This window comes from Pelmatolapia mariae, linkage group LG7 (assembly GCF_036321145.2).
Source record: "Pelmatolapia mariae isolate MD_Pm_ZW linkage group LG7, Pm_UMD_F_2, whole genome shotgun sequence".
NCBI lineage: Eukaryota > Metazoa > Chordata > Actinopteri > Cichliformes > Cichlidae > Pelmatolapia > Pelmatolapia mariae.
In genome coordinates, this window is record NC_086233.1 from 3,846,094 (window position 1) to 3,869,388 (window position 23,295).

Sequence of the window (23,295 nt, forward strand, 5' to 3'; positions counted from 1 at the left end):
TTATTAATCACGGACACTGTAAACTGATACTCCACCCAAGATTTTCAGTGTGTCTGTCCTTCACATTTAATCCTCAAAAGCCTTTAGACTTGTAAGTTTAATTCAATATTAACAGATAAAATTAAAAAGTGTGATATTGACATTAAACATTAATACTTTTGTGGCACTTGTTTTTCGCCATTTATTTCTCATTAACAAAGACGACAATGGCGGAGAGTAGCATTGCCTTTCTACTAATCAAGTCTTCGTTATCAGCCTTGCACTGCATTGCACTGTATACAGGTCTTTGTGATATTTGAGCTCTTTAAAAAGCTATTAATGATTTTGTCACACTGTATTTCTCCAGTCTGTACTTCTAATACAGCTGCACATTCCCAGGTTACTAAAATGCATTGATATTAATGACCGCTGGAGCACAGACACCTGCTAAAGGTGTGTGAAACTTCCCATACAGGCCAAAACATTTTTTGCAGCAGGCTGTAAACATGTTTACAACATGTTTAGTCTATGGGGACCGACTCTACACTCAAGCCTCAAGTGGACATTCTAGGTATTGCAGCGTTTTACAACTTCCTGGTTTTCATGGACGTTTCTTCCTGTCAAAAGGGAATTCTTCCTCCCCACCATTGCCAGATGCTACACAGAGGGTAATTTGATTAGCAAGGTTCTCTCTGTAACATCATAGGGTGTTTAACTAATTTCACACAACTTGTTACAAGCCTCAGCGGGACTGGAACAACACATTTTGGGTGGAGTATCACTTTAAACACAGCCAGCGTTTCCTACACTGCTTGATTTAAACAAAGGCTTAATTTTGCTGCAGCTGAATCATCAGCATCACCAAGTTTTCCGTAAGTGGATCGTCATATTGATTCTTCACTTCAGGGTTCAGCAGCTCACTTCAGCAATTAAAAGCCAGCTCCCACATGCACTGAGAGTGGGTGGGAATTATCCAACACAATCACTTCTCCTCTACAAACCACCAGTAATCATCCAAGATGCGATTCTGTGAGCAGCATCATGAGATCAGCAGCAGTAAGAGGTACTCACCATCGAACCATGGTTTTCCGCTTCAGACTCACCACTGGGGAACTACGAGAGCATTCTGTGGTCAGAGACTTCCTGTATATATATGGCACCTTACATTTACCTCTTCACACATGCAAGCTGCTGTCAGTTCAGGCTTAAAGCAACTTTGTGCGTTTATATTAAATAAAGATTAAAGTCACTTCATCTGAATTCGTCACAGCTGACTTCACCTCCTTCAAACTGCAAACATTTCCAGTATTTTTCACATTTGGCAGAAATTCAGACTAAACAAGGGTTTATCTTCTGTGACCCTGAAATGTATCTGCACTTTTAGGCTGAGCCTACAGATAAGTCACAACCTTGAGAACAGAAACAGAAACAGCTGTGCAGACACTGAAAACTTAAAGCAAGGAACATTTCAGCAACTTAAATGACCTTTTATTTAAAAAGCCTAAACTGTAGAAAAATGCACTTTTTTAACTAATTTGAATTCAGAGGCCTTTCAAGCCACTGAGAGTATACAAAATGTTCCCCCTGTAAATCGCTTATTTGGCATAAAAATGTCCAAATTAGTCCAAAAAACTGCAGTGGTCATTTGAAAACAAAATGAACACTGTACTAATTGCAATACTGCTGCTACAGTGTAAGCAGTCACACAATTAAGGCAACACTTCACTGAGCCACAGTGCACAGTCTCTTTATAAAATTAGTCTACTTTCCTAATGTAAATACAGAGCTCCTATGGCTGCATGAATGCCCTATAAGCCAGGTTTTTGTGCTTTACAGTTACCTCTCCTGAAACAAACTGTTCTATTAACAAATCTAAAACAGCGCTTGGAGAACTCCAAGTCCTGTAATCTTCACATTTAATCATTAGATTAAATCAATGGCAGAGACTCACCCTTCGTCCCTGCTCCAGAGAGCGGTAGGCGTGGCGGTACAGGCACGAGAAAATGGCACCAGGCGGCATCAACTCGCTGGTGTCATTCCAGCCGTGAGTGTGGCAGAGTCGGGATGCATCGGACTGACATTTCTTGTACAGGATCGGATCCAACCTAAGCAGCGACACAGGGTGTGACAGGCAGATTAATACCTGGAGCTGTCTCACAGACAGAATAAAAGATAGACGAAGATCCTGGCTCTGAAATGTAAAACCAAAGCAGAATTGCCTTAAACCTACTTAAAAAAATAAATAAATAAAAAATAACCACTAGGGGGCGGTGCCTGTGGTTGTAAAAATCCTTCCAGTCCCACAGACATCTATGAGGAAAAACCACCCCGTCTAAATACCTCCCTGCTGACTTTAATGGCTCAGTCACTCAGTTCATATCATGGCGAATAAAACATTAAGTTAGCAAATAAGTCGTTAGCAAACACTTCAGATCCTCACTTGTCAACTTTAACTTCAAAGCAGATGGCAACAGCAAAACTCCTCATCTCAAGGCTTCCAATCAGCACTTTACTAACAAGCGTTTTTTACACCATCTATGGTCGCAGTATTAAATGGAGGCAATCAACTAACCAAGAATACTTTTACAGCAGCCTTGTTAAAATGCAATACAACTAAAATGATCAATTACCAAATACCAATAAACTGATACACTAAATTGAAGATGATCATCTGAACCTCATTAATGTTGAAAATAGACTTTTTCTTCAGCCTGTTGGCAGGACTTACTTCCAGTCTCTGGCGATGAAGTACTGCAGCTCCAGCAGTCTGTGCTCGCAGTCCTCCACCATCTTCTCAGTGTACAGATGTTCCATGAGACACGACAGGATCCTGCAGGATCAGGAAACACAAACGCATTCACATCTCATCCACACGGCGCAGCAGCCATAAGACCTTGAAAGGTCGGTTCATCTTCAGGTTTTTTTCCACATGATCATACACCAGGTGCGATCATTGCTCTTTCAATTCTACCGTGTCAAATTTTAGGATTTCTATTTGCTGGATCCCTCTCCCTCCACGAGGACTCACATGGGGTCGCCGCTGCGGATGTGTTTGCATGCGGTCTGGATGACGGACTCACAGGCCTCGTTAAGTGCCCGATCGATGCGGTAGTCGGCCCCGGGGTCGGCTTCCTGGATCAACGTTTGCAGCTGTGGACGGAAAAAAATATCATAATAAAATCAAAAAGCGAGCACAAGACATTACACTACATTCTGGGACATGTAGGAATACGGCTGGGGGCAGGTCAAACAGAGTTGTGTTCACGCAGGTAAATCTGTAAAGCGATATCTATGTAAATGTTTCTGTAACCATACAGTGAATATTATAATTGCCATCTCACCGCCTTCTGACAGGTGGGATCGATGGCGCCCATGTCTCCTCGGCCGACCCTCATTAGGCAGTGCAGCGTTCGCCCTTTGCGGTGCAGACCAGAGCAGTGACTCTCAATCTCACTGCGACAGTGCAGCACGATCTCAGGACTCAGAGAGAAATCCTCCATCAGCATCCGCCTGTAATCCATCATCTCACCCTGACACTCGCCGCTGACCACACGACCTGAAAAACACACACACACACACACACACACACACACACACACTGAAGCTGTGGTATCTTGTTTAAGCACAAAACATTCAAACACATTTCACAAAAAACAACTCGAGGAACCAACCTGGAAACTGACTTGTGAGGTTAAATGAAGCTAACCTTCACACAAACTCGACAGTTTTACTTTGTCTGCCTTAGACTAGTCTTCAGCAAAATAAACAGGAGCGAGTTCGTAGTGGAGAAAACAGAGCAGTGGTTGACATGTAATTTAGCTCTCAGTGGCCTCTGAGTGCCACACAAACAAAAAAGGACATTAATTAGTTGCTGGAGCCGAGAGCGACAGATAAAGGTCTGCTCACCTCGATGGACGGCCGACTCCAGACACAGCAGAAGGTAGGACAGGCGAGCTTCCCTCGCTCGGGGCAAGCTGGTGTCCACGTTGCAGTGGTACTTCCTCAGGTCCGACTTGCAGGCTTTGGCCAGCGAGTAGCTGACCTTGTAGTCCTGAGCAATCAGCTTCTGTCTGGTGGTCAGCGCCTCGCGGCACTGATGACACACAACCAACACAGACACTTATTACACAACTGAATGCTCATCGAGTCTGATTTTTAGTCTGCAAGAAGGCCGTATCCATCACAATTTGTACACTTCATTGTTCTGTAACCATCATCACTATAACACTTTTTTCCCCTCACCCGGAGGTTCATTTTAAGTATTTTGTAGAGCAAAAAAAATCTCTCTAAATAAAATCTGGAAACAGTAAATGGCACTCACCCTGTCAGACATGGAATCCTCAAACTTGTGATTGAAGAGGCATTTGTAAACTCTTCCTTCCCCGGCCAGAGTCTGAAAAATGGGAAAAAAAAAAAAGTAAAAAGTTCATCAACTTTTCAAATTCAGTCATTTTAAGGTGCTTTAGTAATGTCAGGTAACAACTACAACTTCTCTTTATCCCACGTGACACAGAAGGCGGCAACTAACTAAGTACAGGCTTTATCAAAAAACAGAAAGACTGAAGCTTAATCTTAAAAAGTAGAGCAGCTGTCTGCTGAATCCAAACTGGGGGCTGGGTTCGGAGCACAGGGGCCTGAAAGCTGAAGGCTCTACCTCACATTCTAATTTTAAATGTCCCAGGAACCACAAACGAGCCTGCAGTCTGAGATAATGAGTACTATGACGTCTTTAACGTGAACTTTCAATTCAGTTCTAGAGTCAGTGAAAAGAAACCAACGTGGGGAAAAATGCAATCTTTCTTTATAGTTTATCACTTTGGATCCACTGAATAACTTTTTTTGAACAAGTAACAAATGAATAATGTCTTCCATTATAATATTTAATAATGTAGTTGGTTAGTTGATACTAGGGCTGGGCCATATCATACCGTTTACGGTGATACCGGTATAATGTTGGGCAACGATAAGAAAATGAAATATCGCGATATGGGTAAAACGCGCATGCACAGTGCCTTTGTTTCCATACGCACATGGCAGCTAAAGCATGGCAGAGAATGAGAAGGGCGAAAGCAGATCGTTGAATGAAACGGATGAACCAGAATTGGTTTGTAAAAATGCTGCAACTTCAGTGGTGTGGAACTGGTTTAGCTTTCGTCCGTCAGATACACAACAAAGCACTATTTTTGGTAGAGCGTGCTAGCGGGCCGTCGTTATTACCGTGTTTTTTGGATAATACGGCACACTTAAAATCAATCCTTTGATTTTTCTGAAAATCGACAGTGCCCCTTATAATCCCGTGTGCCTTATGTATGAATTCTGGTTGTGTTTACTGACCTCGAAACCATTTTATGTGGTACACGGCGCTCGAAAATCTGTCAAATGTTTTAGTACGACTTTGCTAAGCTGCGAAGTCGCACCGCTTGATGGATTGTCGGAGCATTACGGCTATCGTAGGCAGGAGCCTCGCGGAGTGATACGTACGGTGCTTCAACATAATATTACCGTATTGTGTGTGTATAAGCTCTTTTTAAGTTTTGTGGGTATTATACATGGTTATGCTGAGGATATGTCGGCCAATTTCCACTGGAAATGCCTTTTGGTTAAACTGTCAGCAAGGAATTTGCATTTGCACTGTTAAATTTTTATACAACTTTAATGCACATAAAAAACAGCTGCTTGTTTAAGTGAAAATACATTATTAGTACAAAAAAAAAAACCCAAACAACATCAAAGTTGTAGAGTTGTATTTTGTCTATTGTCAATTATATCGTCAGTTACATCGTTATCGCAAATTTTCAAATGTATATCGTGATAAATATTTTTGGTCATATCGCTCTGCTCTAGTTGATACTGTCAGGTTCTGTGTTCCTTTCTGTTCATTTTAATTTGAATGTTCACAAAGTAATTTCTCCCTCACAGTGTGAAGGTTAGTCTTCTAACTTTCAAAGTAAATAAAATAAAAAAATCTGGATTTTTCTGATCGTTAACCTCTCGTGCTAACGTCATATAGTCTCAACTAATCTGCACATTCAGAGAAACACATTTTAGCTCATCTTGAAACAAAGGGATGTTAATTTGAGTAGACCCCAGTTAGATGGTACTTCAGCTTACAAATAATACAAATTTAGCAGGTTTTTTAAATAGGATATACAATATTTTAAAAAAGGTAGATCGGGAGAAGAGAACATTAGAAAGTGTTTCCAGAATGTGACATTTAAGAGTATTACTGATCAATTTAAAATAATTAAATAAAAGAATCCTCTGAGCTCTAGAATAAAGGATTCTTACGTTTTCACAGAAGCGTTCTCTGTCATCTCTGCAGGAGAAGTAGAGGTAGCGGTCCAGGTGGAAGTCGTCGGAGGAGAGCTCAGCGACTCTCATGATGGCCTTTTTACATTCGTCGTTGATGACGCGCGCCCCCGTCTGGTCCTCGGCTTCACGAACCAAACCTTTTTCCAAACAGGCGATCACCTCGCCCTGAGAGTGGACGTCCTGTGAGGAGGGCAAAGGTACCACAGTTACAACTGCCAGTGTGGCTCAGCTCCGGTACGACAAGGATTCGTTTCCAGACAGCAGCTATTTTAACATTATTTTAATTTGGATTACTTCATTAGTACAGCAGATATCTACACTTTTTCCAGCTTTGTGCCCCAATATCATGAATTATTACAAGTGCAGCAGTTTCCTGCCTGTGAGGAACAGAAACAAGCATTCGATGGATCTTTGACCTGTTTTCTCATCATTTACCAGAGAAAACTTAAAAGAAATGCATTGTGGGTAAAGGCTCATATCAGTCTGTGGGAAAAGTGGGTGGTCAAAACAAGTTAGAGCATTTGAAACGTCTCCTTTATACTTATTCAAAGTTGATTGGAGTTGGTGTAAACTGAATTGAACAGCACCAGTTTATTTTTATTTATTCCATCTATTATGTAATGTGTCAAAGAGAACATGCACACTGGGTCATGCAGTTCTCAATGACACACACGAACCTCATCTCCTTTGTCAGCTCTACAGATAAGCCAAGAAATGATATCAACAAGCTATCTACAAGAAGCCGGGTCGTCCTCGTGGTGCAGTGAAGAGACAAAACATCTGTGTAAGGCCGCCTCATATAGTGAGATATCACCAAATACAGAGGTCAGCTGCAAAAAATTAATTAATTACAAACAATTTCAGCAACTTTTTGTGCTTCTGCTCTTGGAAAAACGTTTGTTCTTTGTAAATGCTCAGGAGGCTCAGGGTTTGCTTTCCCGTCCAAATCCACACAAACACCTCATCTATAAAACAATGGGCTTACTCGCTACTACGTGTGCTCCTTTTCCTCAGTTTTTGCTTCCTCCTTTGTCTTTTAAGTCTGTGAGATCAAGGACTAAATAAGAGTCCAGATGGGCTTTATCTTTTTATATTCAGGAATCCAGGAGAGTGCAAACAGTCATTTTATCGCAACCATCTAGTTTTAACAACAGGTAGAAGACAAATTTCGACTAAAATTAAGTTCTGATTAATTTCACAGCCCTACAAAAACGTCAAGCATTTTAAAGTAAAGAGCTGAAGCTTGATTTTAAAGTTTAACATCAAGTTAAAGCTGAATTAATAACACATTTTCTCATTTTGAGAATCAGTTCATAAACAATCCTGCCTCGTGTCGTTTCAGTGTGCGAGAAGTTAAATATAGCGCCAACATGGTCTGTTCGATCTCCACTCAGAGCCACTGTGACAAATTTCTGATAATGAAACCAACTGCACTCCCGCCGACAGATAAATCATCTGCTCTGAGCTCTAATTGTGCCAACGTGATATCCCGTAATAAGTGTGTGTCTGAGGAGCTTATGGAGCTCTGTGGCAGGGAAACACGTTCAGTGGAAGATCGATTCGCTCTGCTCGCTGGCAAGCTGCTACAAACTCCTCTTTTCTCATTTGAGCTCAGTCCACTTTGAGTTTTATCTGCTCTCCGACCAAAATCCAGCAGGTCAGTAAGAATATGAGCAGCACTATAAACAATCTTCAATGTACAGCTACAGCGTAGTTAGATCTCACCTCATCTTCTCTGACACGTCGACACACCTCCAGAGAGGCCGCCATTTTTAAATCTCTGCTGTAAGTCTGCTACAACTGTGTGATTTCCATTTAAGCCAGCAGGAGAGCCAACATTACCCAACATTCATCAAGTCGTGCACCACAAATTCACCCTCCAGCATCAGAAACACATCCTGAGGCATCTGGGAGCGCTCATTCGGCACAAACTATTTCAGCTGTGGTGTGTGCAGCAGTCCATTTGGTGCAGTCCATTTTTTTGGACACATCAACATAAGATTCCTGACAAGCAGCTATAATTTCTTCTGCAAGTTCTTGTCTAATTCAGCCAAATTTATAACAGTTAGGGCTTCGATTTATATGAACCTGCGACCAGAGCTCGCGTCATTATGATCACTTTTTTGTATTGTATTGAATGTTTTCAATAATTGTCACAATATAGGTTCACATTAGTATTCTAACCAAGCACCTGTTGGATACAAACTGAAAAAACAAGTTGAAATAAACATTAAAAACTAATAAGATTCATTTTTAACAGCTCATATAAATTAAATACATGATTTTTCTAAAAAAAAACAAAACAAAAAACAAAACAAAAAAAACCCAAATATGGCAGATCATTGGTTTGCAGGTATTAACTCAAGTTAACGGGCAATACAACAATGTGCAGAACATTAGTGACTACAATCTCATCTCCATCTCCTAAAAAAATAGAAGAAAAATAAAGTAGAGAATTATCTAATCAAGCAAATGTTCTGAATATAAACCCATTATTTATACATCTAACAACATGAGTGTAAATAAGAGCCAAAAACAACGAGTCAGCGACACAGATGTTACTCCACCTGCTCCAAAGCACATCAGCTGCCTCTCCACCAATAACCAAACAGCACTAGTCAAACACAACAAGCTTCTTTCTCTGAAGTCCGACATCCCTTCTCCTCACCTTCTCTCCGGTGCTGATGCTGCCACATTTCAGGGTGTTGATGTCATCGCGACACTTGTCCATGAAGCCACAGATCAGCCGGTAGTCGCTGAAAACAATGGTGGTCATCTTGGTGATGTACTGGTTGCACTGGTAGTCGGTGATGTTGCCACGGTGATCTACAAGGCAGGAAACCAGGTAACCTTTCCCCAGCTCCTCCGCGGCACATTCTTTAATCTGAGTGGAGAAAAGCGAAGGCGACACTTCGGTGAGAGCTGAAACATAAACCTGCCATGCCTTTAAAAGCACCTCATGTCACCTGTCCAGAACACCAAGGTCTGAACACTTCTGATTAACTCAGCTTTAGCTTTATTTTTAGACTTGAATGCACCAATGTCCTTTTTCCTACAAATATCTAGAAATCGTGATTTTCATTGAAAAAAATAAATACATTTTTAAAAGCTCTCTATTTGTTTCTGTGCACTTTTCTTCGTGCTACCTGGTACTGCACTCCAATCGTTTTTAGATTTGGACCTTTTACTGTAATTCATGCTAAAGATTTACATTTTTGTCAGTGCTGTGTAACAACTTTTCAATGGCAGAAAAATGTGTTTGTCCCTCTGCAGCCATTAATTAAAACTAAATAAATAAAATCCAATTAACCACTCATATTTTCCAACATGCCCATCATTTCCAGATCAGGAACCAGCTGAAATTTTATGATGTATGATTTTGACCCAAAGCACAGAGACCAACAAACACAAAACTACTGCAATAGTAATGAAAGCATTGAACATAAGCAGACAATGAAAGGAGGGGGAAAAAAAAAAAAAAAAGTGGATTCACACATTTGCCTTCGTTTGAGCCATTATTATTATTATTATTTATTTGTGATGGATGAATGTTCCAAACCAGTGAGCTGTTAACTAAAAAAAAAAGACTAACAGAAGAGTCTTTTACATTTCTGTTCGTTTTTAGCAGCTCCTTTGAAATTAAAACCAGTCACTCATTTACACTTACTTTTTGTGGACTTACTAACGATTTGATCTAAAGCCCGTTTTCCATTAGTACCTAGGTACTAATGGGTTGTAGTATCTGGTACCACGTACTAAAATAGTACCTGTTCGGCCAGGGTTCCAAAGCAATTCAAACAGGTATCAAATGTGATGTTGTCAGACTGCGTGCCACCAATTGGCTGGACTCATTGAGTGACGCCAGGAAAATCAAAACTGCCATTTTTGACACCCGGCAACACCCGGTGCTCCCCGAGTCTGACGGAAAGCCACAGACCGAGCAGCAGGGATATCGTCAATGTCCACCTATGTTATAGCGTTCACGTCACATACTAATTACGTCAAAGGACGCTCTGCAGCGTTGCTATGACAACCACTCACATTACATGTTACTCGATTGTAAGTGAAAACCTGCTGATCCGAGTAGGTACTAATGGAAAAGCGGCTTTAACCCTTTAAGACCTACCATAGAACCAAGTCTACCAGAGCTTATCTTTATATTTTTACATGCTGTAGTGCCATTTGTGGGAGCATTTCAAGTTGCTATACATCAATACAACCGGTATAGCCCAAATTTTAATAATATGTATGCATTAAGTCCATAGAAACTAGATAAATTGCAAAAAAGTGCAATAAAGTACAAAAAAATTTGAAATTCGTTTTTGGGGTTTTTTTACATATATTTCTAGTTAGAGAAATTTAAGAGGTTTATCCCTCAAAACTGTAAATACAAAAAAGTTGCAAAATAGTTTCCAACAACAGGAAATTTATTTTGATGGTCTTCACAGTTTTATTTTTGAGATACACCAATTTTTATATACTGCAGGAAAAACAAAAATAAATATTATAATCCAAATTTACAAAAAAAACAGCATGTGCATCAAAATAAACTATTTCTAGCAGTGCAATTTGAGTTCTAAACATCCCAGAAACTATTCAGAAAAGCATGAAGTCAAACATAACTTTTAAAAACACCAGTATAGGTGTTTTTTCTCTTATAATGCCCCGAATGTTTAAAACTACATTTTCCGCGAAAATGACGTCACTTCCGGTTTCCGGCAAGTAATGGCGGACATGCGATAGTTCGCGCTGACGTCTATCCAATGTAGGAAGTGTTTTGAACAGCTGATCGGATCGGCAAAGCGTGTTTCTGGAATATTATATTTTTGTTGCTGCAAGTGGTTTTTATGCAATTTTCGCAAAGCTATATGTGGAAGGAAACCGTGACCTAGGACAAGCTAATGGCATAAGATGTAAGTACAACTCCTCCGGTTTCATATGCAAAAAAAATCATTGCGCTAGCTTATGTGGTTCCAGTTCTACAGGGATTTAAAAATAGTTACGCAAAACGGAGCGTGCCCGCTCCAACCGGTTTTAAAGGGTTAATGACTTAACTGGTCAATTAAAGGTTACACTGACTAACTCCACCACCTTGTAGTATTACACATAAGTACCGACCAGCCCCGGCCCCGATTCCGCTGACATCTCTTCGATATTTTGGACATAAAAACTGGCTGCAGTTTCTTAACATTGTGCTGACAGCTCTAGTTCCTGATTTTAAACTCTACTCCAAAATCACAGCTGTCTTAAAACTTTTAAATTTGCCAGTTTATCTGATGTTCTTTTAACCGTTTGGAGGCTTGAATGAAGATCATCGAGTTGAGCTGCAGAGATTTGTTTTTAGCAACTGACCTCAGAGATGGTAGTCTTGCAGACCTCCACCGCTACAGACTCAAACTTTGGGTCTGTGGTCAGGTTCAGCTTATAGTTCCACAGCAGCTGGGGGAGAGAAGATATGAGGTATGACAATTACACCAATAAGGACAGTGTGGAGAAAAAAACCCAAAAAAGAAAAACAGGCCAAATAAAAAAAACAAAAAAAAAAAAACATTTTAACATGTCAATCATTTTATAATATAAAGTCTTTCTGTTATTTAATGTGACAAACGTTTGGTCAAACTTCTGGATGGCTGGGGGAAAAAAAGCAGTAGTACCGATGTTGGCTATCGGTTGTTTATACGAATCATTACAAAACTCGTGCATACTTTTAGTGGAAAATCATTGCATCATAAAATTATAAGACATCATAGTGCATGCTGGGAGGTGGAGTGTGAGGGTAGAGAGAGAGAAGAAAAAAAAAAACCTCACACACTTACATGGTTGCAATCTGTAGCGATTTCAGAGTCCTGAAAGAGGAAGAGAAAAAAAAAAAAGTTTAGCTTCTTCAGAAAGTTTAATTATAGGGTCTGAATATTTGAGACTAAACAGAGAGGACACCTAATTACTTAAATTTTGCAATCTATAACATCCCATAATCCACTGCAATCTTGTGTGTTGTGGGATGGTGCGTTCAGGCATTCAGCTTCTTGCTTCAGTGCGGTCACCGAGGCATTTTCCTGCAGCTCTGCTTTGACCCAAGGTGACCCCTCCCCCGACTTCCTGCCCCCGCCCTCGACCAGAGGAAAACTCACTGTGTGGGTCTGTGAAATAACAGCTCTGCAGATGACCAAAGACTTTCTGACCATTTACCACATGGTAGCCACAGTCAGCTAGGAATAAACTGCCAGTGTGTTTGTGTGCTCTTTTTACAACGTATTTTACACACTGGTGTGACAATGCTCTTCACACAAACAGTGCAGTGTGAAGAGGGGGAGGGGGAGACGGTACACGATAGTACGGTTGAGTTTTAAAAAGCACTGGGATGACTCCGTTTGTAAATGGGAACCAGACTGACGCAGAACAGCAGGATGAGAAAAACAAGCAGCATCTACAAACTGACACCAATTAAAACAAAGCTAAGTGAGAGCGATCTCCCTCTCTCTCTCTCACATCACAGAGTTCAGTCCCCAGAGAGGGGAAAGATGGATGAGGCTACGGTGACATCACCCGCTGCTTTCTGGAGGCTCATTTCGGACGGCTGAGATGAGCATTATCGCCAGCGCAGGGTTAATGCTCGTCTCGTCAGGAGGAAAATGACTGTGAAACCACGCTGGTTACTGCCTTGTCAGCCATGCTGTTAGCCATTTATCACACAGTGTTTGCCCTTAAAATACACGTTTTAAAGAAGCCCACACATGCCACTTTTCTGCTTTTTATTTTTTTGGTAAATCAGATTGGGGATATAGGGAATGATATGTGGCGATCCTAAATACCACATTACTTTGGACGTCTGACCTCTTCTTCAAGGTCAAACTTTCATAAAATGTCTTATCTTTAAAACTATGCTTAACCCTTTTTTTTCCTTTTTTTGAACCCATCAGCAGGCCCATTTTACAAACCCTTTTTAAACGACTGTACCTCTGTTACCCTCTCTGGTAGAGACAAAATTAAACTGGTTTCAGAAGGAAGTGAAAACGAGCTTTTCGGGGATACTCGGCGTATCACAGTAACGCAAACCATTCACAACGTACTGCAGTCTGAACACAGGCAGAAAAATCCCCTCTGCCGAGATGTGCGGTTCACATAAAGGGTTCAAGTTAAACTGCCTTTGTTTGTATTGTTAGCATTTAGGAAATGACTGTGGTATATGACAAATCCAAATATCACATTACAGTTTGCATCCAAATATGTCACATCTGATCTCTGATCTCACTTTTACATTTCATATCTGCCTTTGTTTCATGTTAAACCCAAAATGTGCTCCATCTTTAAATAAAGTATTACCAAGATCAAAGTCTCAAAGTGCTACTGTTCTCATTTTTACAGCACTAAAGTTTTTAAAGGAAAAAAGAAAACAAAATGAATATATACAAAATTAAAGTAAATATTGCCCAGAGAGTACATGATTTTCTTTAAATCTATATCCATAAAGATCTTTTTGTTTTGGACACAAGAGAACGATGTAAGAGCTTACAGTTCTTGCTGTCAGATCATAATAGTGAAAGCACACGCAAGAAATTAGCTTTACAAGCAGCTGAGTTTAATTTATCTATATGTTATGAATGCTGCCAAACTAGAAAGGAAAGAAAATAGTTTGGTTTAATATTTCTCGTCTTTGTAGCTGCCCAGTCATCCAGGTCGTGGCAGTCTTGTGAAGTCGCCCTGAAGCAGTCCAGCTGCCTTCTTTTTTTGGAGCCCTTAAGACTTCAATATTTCTCCCACTTCCTGACCATCAGTGCTTTGTTGGAAAGTTGAGTGTGTGTGTGTGTGTGTGTCAACATACAGCAGTACAAAGCTGGGTGGAGAAACCTGGAGAGAGTTGGACAGCCTGACGCCACATCAAACACTGCTGGACTTTTGTTTTTCCACTTTTCCCCCTCCATTTATAGCCTACAGGAAAAACCCCCTCATTTGCACGCGCTCAGTCCAAAGGTGGACTGAACAGCTAAGCATCCCATCACACTGTTGCAGAACAAAATGTGAGTCATGTGGACATCTGTGCAGCTTTATCTCTGGATCTGATCGCTTCAAAAAGCCAAACTGTTCACATGCAGCTGACCTGAATCCCGATTGTTCCATGAATCCATCTCTGAGTTTGCAGACTCGCTGGAAACGCATTACAACTGTGATCTAACACCAGAGTAAATAAACCCTCTCACTCCTCAGACACACCCATTCACATATTTGAGATGTTGAGCTTTTTTGTTTGCCAGCTTTAAGGCTCCACTCGCCAAATGTGAGCAATCTGCTAAAGCTGCCTTCCCATTTAACAGCTGCAGCTAAATTAAACTTAATCAGCTCTCCTCCTTTTGTCTTGGGGAAGCTGGTGTGAGCCTGAGCTATAATTGGAAACGGGTGAGCGGAAAAGAATGGAGAAAAATGACATCATGTGAGAGAAAAGGAGAATCCGGAGGGGGGACATGGCCATTTCTGACACCTTCTCAGTTATTTAGCTTAAAATATAGACAACAGGGGGGAGGAAAGTAGTCTGTTTACTGGAAACAAGAAAAAATTAATGTTTAACTAAAACTCAACACATTTGCATAGAGAAAACAAGAATCAGCAAAAGCAGGCTGTGCGTGAAGAAAGCGCAGCAGGAGAAAGTGTTACAAACGAAACCCTTCAGTGGACATGAGCCAACCAAGAAGAAAGCAAACAGATCGAAACAGTCAGCCTGAGCAAACAAGGAACTGCATCCTGTAAGCTGTGTGTGGTGGATTTTTATTGGCCAGTTAAAGATTAACCAGTGCAAACAACCACTTTAAAGCTTTAGCTTCTTCTCTCACATTTTTAAACAGGCTATCTGCAGAGGATGTGCATTCTTTTTTTTGTCTAGACCAAACAGGCAGTCAGAGAGTATTTGGGCCAGGAGTGTGACTGATGTGTGCGTTACCACTACCTCCAATTTCACACAGAAAACACTGACACCAGTGATCACACATCACACAGTGAGGAGCAACACAGAGCTTTTAAAAAAAAAATAAAATAAAATTAAAAAAAATTAAAAAAAAAACAGGAAATTGCACCTATTAAAATTTTCTTTGTCATGCTTCAGCCGTAACTGTTGAAGAATTAGTTTTCTAAATTATATTCCAAAAGCCAGAATAACACCACAGTATTTACACAAAACTTGGTTCTTTTGCATTTACGTAGACCTCGGGAGTGTCACCGTGAAACCTCATCACCAGTAAAACTGTAAATATTGACCAAAATGAAAATCATCATCGCTCTCATTAAGAAGAAAAGGAAAAAAGTTTCAGAGTCGTCCTTTTCTGTCACCAGGGAAGATTTTTAACATCTGGCATTTGGTGAACTGTCCCCTTAAAAGTTTCTAGAATAATGATTCAAAACACAGTTTTATAATGTTCTAAAGTCTTGAGCCACTTTTTAATAAGCTGGTCTTAAGAGATGGTTCTCCAAGACTTCTGAAATTCTGTCAAAGTTGGACATTTTTCTGCTTTTCCATTCAGTCCTAGTACCTCGCCATTTTCAGAGAAATGCCTTTTTTTGGTTTGTTTGTTAAGTCGCTTAACTTAGGCCTTTGTATCATTTAAGCATTAAAAAGGCGCCTAACTCAAGGGATGAACCAGTCTTATGTCTACACATAAACGACAATAAAACCCTTTTTATTGGTTTCAATTCATTTTGTGAAGATTCACTGTTCACTGAAGGCTGATCACAAACGGTAACTAGTAAATGAACTGGTTCTTATATAGAACTTTTCTACTCTGAGCACTCAAAGCGCTTTACACAACTTGTACATTCACCCATTCACACCAGTTCGCACAAGCACTTTCTTCTAAGCTGTTTCCAAGTGCTTCCTATCTAACATTCACACACATTCATACTCTAATAGATGCATTGGAGAGCAACATGGGGTTAGTATCTTGCCCAAGGATACTTTGCATGCAGACTGGAACAGACTGGGATCAAACCACCAACCTTCCACATAGTAGGTGACCTGCTCTACCACCAGAGCGACAGCCAATAGCTACAGGTCTGAGTGGAAAGGTGGACATCACGTCAGATTACACAAGAACTGGACTGAAGATCAGTCGTAGCAGGTCTGATGGAACGATTAATCCAAACATGACATTTTTAGTTAAATGTATCAGGAGTATAATAGTAATATATACAGCAGTGGTGGGCAACTCTAGGCCTCATTTAGATCTCACCTTGGGTCAACACACCTGAATCAAATGATTAGTTTATTAACAGGCCTCTGGAGAAATTCAAGACATGTTGAGGAGGTCATTTAGCCATTTAAATCAGCTGGTTGGATCAAGGACACATCTAAAACCTGCAGGACACCGGCCCTCGAGGCCTGGAGTTGGCCACCCCTGGTTTACAGCTATCTATAAAACACAATGGAGACACTAAGCAATACCACCAGGAACGCTTGCGATTGGTCACAGCTACATTTTTAAACATCACAATGATCCCAAACACACTGTCAATGGAGTATACCTGGATAAAATCGCAACGTGGAACAGTAGCAGTCATGGATTGGCCTCCCCAGAGCCTGGACCTCAACAATATTAAAGCACTGTGTGGGATCATTTTAACAGAGAACAGAACAAAAGACAGCCAACATCCAAAATAAAAAGAGCTTTGGATGTCCTTTAAGAAGCCTGGAGAAGTATTCATAAACACTGCTTAAAGAACAGGAAACTTTAGCCTCATATGACTTCAAACTTTTTATCCAAATAGTCATTCTAGTGTTGACAGGAGGTGATTGCCATTATTTCATGCTAAGCACTGTTGTTGGATAAGAAATACACAAAGTATGTAAGTGAGAATGGCTTTATTGTGAATCTGGTTGCATTAAAATGTCGTTCATGTGACCACAGAAAGTAGGAGAGAAGCCAACAGATGTTATTGTTGGCCACATTAGCTGCTTACACTAAACACATATCGTTCTCTCTTCCTGTCATGTTGTCTTGAGCTGAAATAAACCCACCATAGCTGATGGGAGGGGGGCGGGGGGCAGCAAAACCATACAGCTGTAAAGGAAATCCAAAAGTAATCGACGAAACAAGAGCACGAATGCAAAAAAAAAAGTCATCCTTTTTTTTAATTTTGATTTTAAATAAACTGCGCAGCCCCGTCGCTCCATTATATTTGTCATAAAGCACATGGCAGTGAAAACATTTGCAGAGGAGTGCTCCCTCATAAACACCAGCATTCATCACGTCTACTTAAATATGACATTAGGGCTGCCACAAACGATTATTTTGATAGTCGACTAGTCACCGATTATTTTTGCGATTAGTCGACTAATCAGATCATGCATCCATTGGACGTAAAACGTACAGCTTATTGCACCAGCATGCATCTGCTCTTATATAACTATCATTAGCTTACAGCTTTAAGTGTTTAAAGTATGTGCTAACTAAAAATAAAGACAAGATGATAGTTTATTAAATTTTAATGAAATTTGCAGATTGTTTCGGTGAAGTTTAATAAACTCCTTGCTATCTAAAATATAACGGGACACCGGAGTATATTCTCGAGCATCTCACACTTCTGATAACCAGTTGTCTGCTTGACGTTTATTCAGCTGTGTAAAAACTATAACTTTAATCTCAGCCAAACCGATTTACTCAGGAACAAATAAAATACTAAAAAAAAGCCAAACAATAACATTTTTAAGTTATCTAAGTGACTTATGCATGTTTAACCTGAGTAGCGAAAGACGGCGGTGGGTTTGAAAACGATTTGCTGGGAGTCCGGTGTTCTCAGCGGCTCTAGTGAGCCTTGCCCCCGGCTAGCTATCGAGCTAGTGGGTAACAGACGTCTCCGAAAACTTCGGAGCGCTTTTGAAAATATGTGGTGTCTTGATAAACTGAGCAGATATTTGAGGTTTACACAGTTACATTCTCGCCTGAAAATATGTTAAACGTTTATTTTGTGACCCAGAAAGAATAATAAGAGTAATATTAAAACTAACTAGCTGCCGCCATTGTTGACAACTGAGCTGGGCTGCGCTATGAATTCTGGGACAGAGCTACTTCTTCTTCTTCGGGGTTTAACAGCAGCTGGCATCCTTGTACATGCAGTGCTGCCATCTTCTGTTTCAGTCCGTAATTACACTCTTAAATCCTACTACTTATTCCTGCGTCTTTTGGGATCTTACAAAGCTTCAAACGACGCGTCGACTATTAAATCAGTCGTCGACGATTTTGATAGTCGACGTAATCGTGACTAGTCGACTAATCGTGGCAGCCCTATATGACATCCTAATGCAGACAACAGTAGGAAACCGCAAAGCTTCTGATAACAAGCAGAGTGCTCGCTGCCTACACATTACATGCATGCGTGCGTTCATAAAGATATTATCACTGTTGGTGTGAACACAACAGTAGGAAATATCATTTCAGACAAATGTCAATGCTGAACCTGAAAGGAGCGTCGCAGAAACACCAGATGATGTTTCTTAGCAACCTTTTTCCTTCTTCTTGGCTGAGGAACAAAATATCCACACAAAGTAAAACCTGCCCGCTTTGTTTGGGAAAATCAAAGATCAGATTAAAGTCGCCGCACAGAGGCAGTAATTCAGTTTCAGAGATGCTGAGGTATCACTGCTTTATTTGCCACTCCGACAGGTCCAATTACAGACCAGCTCCAAGAACATCGGTGAACTTTATTCCATTAGTCTGCTTTTTATTTGTGTTGCATTATAAAACCCTGGAAGTAAATGGATATCTAAATCAGATAAAGCTAGTGGTACTGTTAGGCCAATTATAGGGGCCAATTTTCAGCATTTTTCTACTTATTGATATTAAATCGACATTGCATTTTCGGCTGCATATCCAGGTCCATGCAGACACACCCACAGCTACCTCAGCCATTTATCTCCAGCTATTCTAGGTGGAGGACAAGGTGTTCCCAAACCAGGCAAGAGATGTAATCTCACCAGCATGTCCTGGATCCACCCTGGAGCCTCCTCTCAGTAGAATATGCCAGAAACACACCCGGGAGATACCCGAGTCAGATGCCCGAAACACCAACTAGCTTTAATATGGAGGAGAACTGGCTCTAACTTTGATGTCAAGCTGACGACGTTGTTGTATCTGCCAGTTGAGTACCTTCTCAGTATTTATAACGTAGTGTTCACACAAAGTAAAACCTGCACGCTTTGTTTAGGATAATCAAAGATCAGATTAAAGTAGCTGCACAGAGGCGGTAATTCAGTTTCAGAAATGCTGAGGTATCACTGCTTTATTTGCTTTATTTACTTGTGTTGCGGGTTAAAGACGCAAGTGTTTTACCGTTGTTTAAATGATATGTCAGTATGGAAGATGAATGATTCAAAGATTATTAAAGGGGGAAATATTGTAACAGTTCTATAAATTAGATTTTATGGAAAGAAACAAAAACTGCTCTCTGATGTGAGGATAGGAAAGTGGACAGCTCTGTAGTACAGTGTTTGCATCACTGCTAATAAAATCTAATCCTGACAATAATTTTTTTTTTTCAATTAATAAATTCAAAAATGCACTGATTGGATTCTGTGGAGCTTCTGATCTTTGCCAACTCATCAAACACAGCAATCCAGTTGTAAACACAGTTCCTGCAGCCTTAATGTGCTAATTAGTAATTATGGAGCTGGGCGGAGGAACAAGACGAGACTCAGCGGACAGGCCGGAGCAGAGCCTTCGCTCTCTGGGGCCTCCGCCCTCTGGACTCCCTCTGCACCACGTACACAAAACCACAACCACCAGCAGCAGCCCTGACAGTGGGCAGGACGGAGACACAAAAATGCACCGAGTCTAAAAGCAGCTCTCAATCTCACTCTCACACCTGCAGAGTGCCAGCTGGGCCTTATACACATGATGTGGGCAGGCTACAGGGCATGCACAGTGGGCGTAGAGAGGCAAGATATCAGAACCCCCCTCCACCACTGTCACCGCCCCCAAAAAAGCCCGTTCTGACTGCGTTCATCTCATAGCGTGAAAACAGCAGAACTGAGACTCACTGAGGGTTCGGGAGGCCGACTTCCCCTCCTGTCATTTGCTTTGTCCGCTCAGCGGAGTGAGAACGGGACAAAAATATCCCTGCAAGAAATGACTGGGAAACCCAAAGTCTATCACAATATCCCAGCTGACCAAAGAGGGTGGACCCTTGGTATGCCCTCATATTTACAGCACAAACTGTGCTGAACCAAAACTGATTTGTTTGCAGTTTTTAAAGATATTAAATTTGTTTTTCAGCCCTGAAAATCTCATGTAGATACCTCCTGTCCTTATGAAGCTATGAATGTTCAAACATGATAGAAACAAATAAAAGGCACCAAATACTGTGAAGGTAAAATTTTGCATTTTGCTTCTGATTCCAAGGGGGACAGGTAGCACTCACTGATTTTTCATGATAGTACTGTGTTAATGCCCCAAAGCCTGCAGTATTTTATGTCTTTATGCTTACTTTTTTAATCTCTGAAACTTAGGTCAATCACTTAAAGATTTTCGCATTTTCCCTGTTAAACTGCAAAAATACTGCAGTAGTACACATGTAAGGCCCAACAAGCTTCATATTTTACAGTGAATCAAACATCTTGTACAGCAACAGTGGGGAAATGTAGGCCTAAAAATAACATTTTCTACACAAGTAAACCTCCATAAACTGTCTTAGCCCACACATGGAGTCCTGAGCATTAATTTGACACAAACAACCCCCACCCACTCCAAAACAGAAGAAGTGAAGAACCAATCAGCTGGTCCAGATGCACAAAGAAATTATTCCAAGCAAAGATGGGTATTAACATTCACAGGAAGTCAAAGCAAACAAAACAAAAGACTTCAGCTGAGATCAAACAAGCGTCAAATCCTCTGACTGTGCGAGTTTGTGTGTGTAGCGGGTGGAAAAAGACAAACTGTTTCATCTATCACATTAATTTAAGTCATGACCTTAAACACTGTTCTCAGTGACATTAAAAAGGAATGGAAAGGTCTTGATGCAAATTAAATAAAATCCTCCGGAAATCGCTGCAGATGGCGCCGAGACAGAAAATATCATCAACCTGCCGCCATTTAGAACAGCGAGGGCTCGTTTTCATTCCTTCCTCACTTCTCGTGTCGTTCTTATCTCTTCTCTTTTTACTTATTTTTAAATACGTTTTAAAATTTCTGGTATTTCTTAACATACTTTTCAATTTCTGTCTGAAAACGTTAAGAAAGTGCTTTTGTTATTTCGAAACGAGGAGCAATCTGACATTTTGTTCTGTCAGAAAAGAGTCAAAAGCCAAAAGATAAACAGGAGTAAAAGGTTCAACTCTGAATTTTTCACATTTTTTTCTTGAAAAATGACCAGAAACAATTACTAACCTGGTGATGGGGTAATTTATGCCCAGGGTCTAAAACCCCAAAAGAGATTATTTGCAGTGAAAAGCAGCCCTTTAGAGAAGCTAGAACTAGAACATTTTTACATGTAAATGGCCTAAACAGTAGATGAACATGAGTAACAAGAAGACAACAATACCGCAGCCTTCTGGGTGAATGCAGGCCATCTGTACTGATACTCAATATTAAAACGCCTTCATAAATTCATTTTTTACCATCTCCCAAATCCTGTCCACTTAAAAATCTACCTATAAGCAGCTCACTGCCCTACATTTTTCATAAGCAGGCTACAGACAAAGGATTTCAGGATGACTTTTACCAGCCGAGAGGACGCAGTCTTGTGATTGTGAGTAAGCAGATAATGGGCACAGCGAGAGGACCCGTCTTAGCTGCTCTAAGCTGCTGTTGTGGCGTACAGAGAGAGGCCTCTGTCTGCTGCAGATCTGCTGAAGACAAACAGCTAATGAGCTTAACTGAGAGAGCGAGCAGCCAGAAGCTGCCACACCAACAGGTCTCTCATAAGGAGCTGTCGAATGAGCTTAAACAAAATCACCAGCAGCTGAAGTACACATTCCTTAAAACAACTCTCTCTGGAACACATCTGGATGAAGATGAATAAAAGCGACCATGAACGTGACTCAGTGCTAACAGTCTCCCAAATCAATCTGAAGCCACCACAAGTTCAACTACATCAACCTGATTAAGTTTAAACCCTCTGCTGCACCACTGGCAGCAAAGCTAAAGATCTCATTTATTAAAGATATTTTTAATGTTCATATAATTTTTATGATAACCAGTAAGATTTCTAAAAATAATGAACATTTAACCCTTAGATGCACACGTGGGGTCAAAAATGACCCCAGGGGTTGTTTTTCTTCAAAATCTTTAAAATGCAAAGTTGTAATATATTCATATTCCAGGTATTCCTCAAAAAATATGTTTGTAACATGAGGCCATTTGCATTTTTATTTATTTTTTCATTAATTTAGAAAAAAATGCAGTTTTTGTATCACTACCCTACTCTTCCACAAGTGGGGTCAAAAATGACCCCAAGCAGTTCCTGTGGAATCTTCTATGAAACTTTCATTCTTAGCAACTCTGACTGTCCCACTTACACTTCTGATGGATCAAGAATTAATTTTTACACAGTAACATACATGATTTATAGTCAGGGCTGCACATAAGTGGTCTGCAGGTGTGCATTCGCTGTCAAAATAAAAGTATTCCCGGAAATTCAGCAAATACGCGCTTCTTTTGCGGTGGAGGAACACCAAAGTAATTGCTTACAGAGCTTGCTTATTCGACATCTTTAAGAGTTCTGAACAAATGTCTGGCCTCCTCCAGAACATCTAATGTACGGAAATGAGCGTTCCAACTTCTTATCTGGTACACGTCTTTTATTTTGACAGCAAATGTGCACCTGCAGACCATTTATGTGCAGCCCTGTTTATAGTTTCCTGTGCATTTCAAACATTGTCCTTTCTGATGTTTTTTTTTTAATATTTAAAGTAACATGGCGGCTATGAGGCCAGCTAGGATCCCTGTGGACCTTGCCCTACAAATGATCCAGGACGGATGGAATGAAGAGCCCATCGGAGGCATTGACTCAGAATCTGACATGATGAGT

The 23,295-nt window shown here is 40.5% G+C and overlaps 1 protein-coding gene across 1 annotated transcript in view; it reads right to left on the bottom strand.

The window, feature by feature from the left end:
• The window catches only part of LOC134630377 (Golgi apparatus protein 1-like), a 40,591-nt gene that overhangs the window by 13,111 nt on the left and 4,185 nt on the right, over positions 1-23,295 (bottom strand). Inside the window, exons 2-11 of the mRNA XM_063477598.1 lie at positions 12,108-12,137; positions 11,644-11,730; positions 8,960-9,175; positions 6,268-6,471; positions 4,301-4,372; positions 3,886-4,072; positions 3,321-3,535; positions 3,008-3,129; positions 2,708-2,809; positions 1,931-2,084 (exon numbers count right to left, since the gene is read on the bottom strand). Of these exons, the coding sequence (XP_063333668.1) occupies positions 1,931-2,084; positions 2,708-2,809; positions 3,008-3,129; positions 3,321-3,535; positions 3,886-4,072; positions 4,301-4,372; positions 6,268-6,471; positions 8,960-9,175; positions 11,644-11,730; positions 12,108-12,137 (1,389 nt within the window). The remainder of the gene's footprint in view (positions 1-1,930; positions 2,085-2,707; positions 2,810-3,007; positions 3,130-3,320; positions 3,536-3,885; positions 4,073-4,300; positions 4,373-6,267; positions 6,472-8,959; positions 9,176-11,643; positions 11,731-12,107; positions 12,138-23,295) is intronic.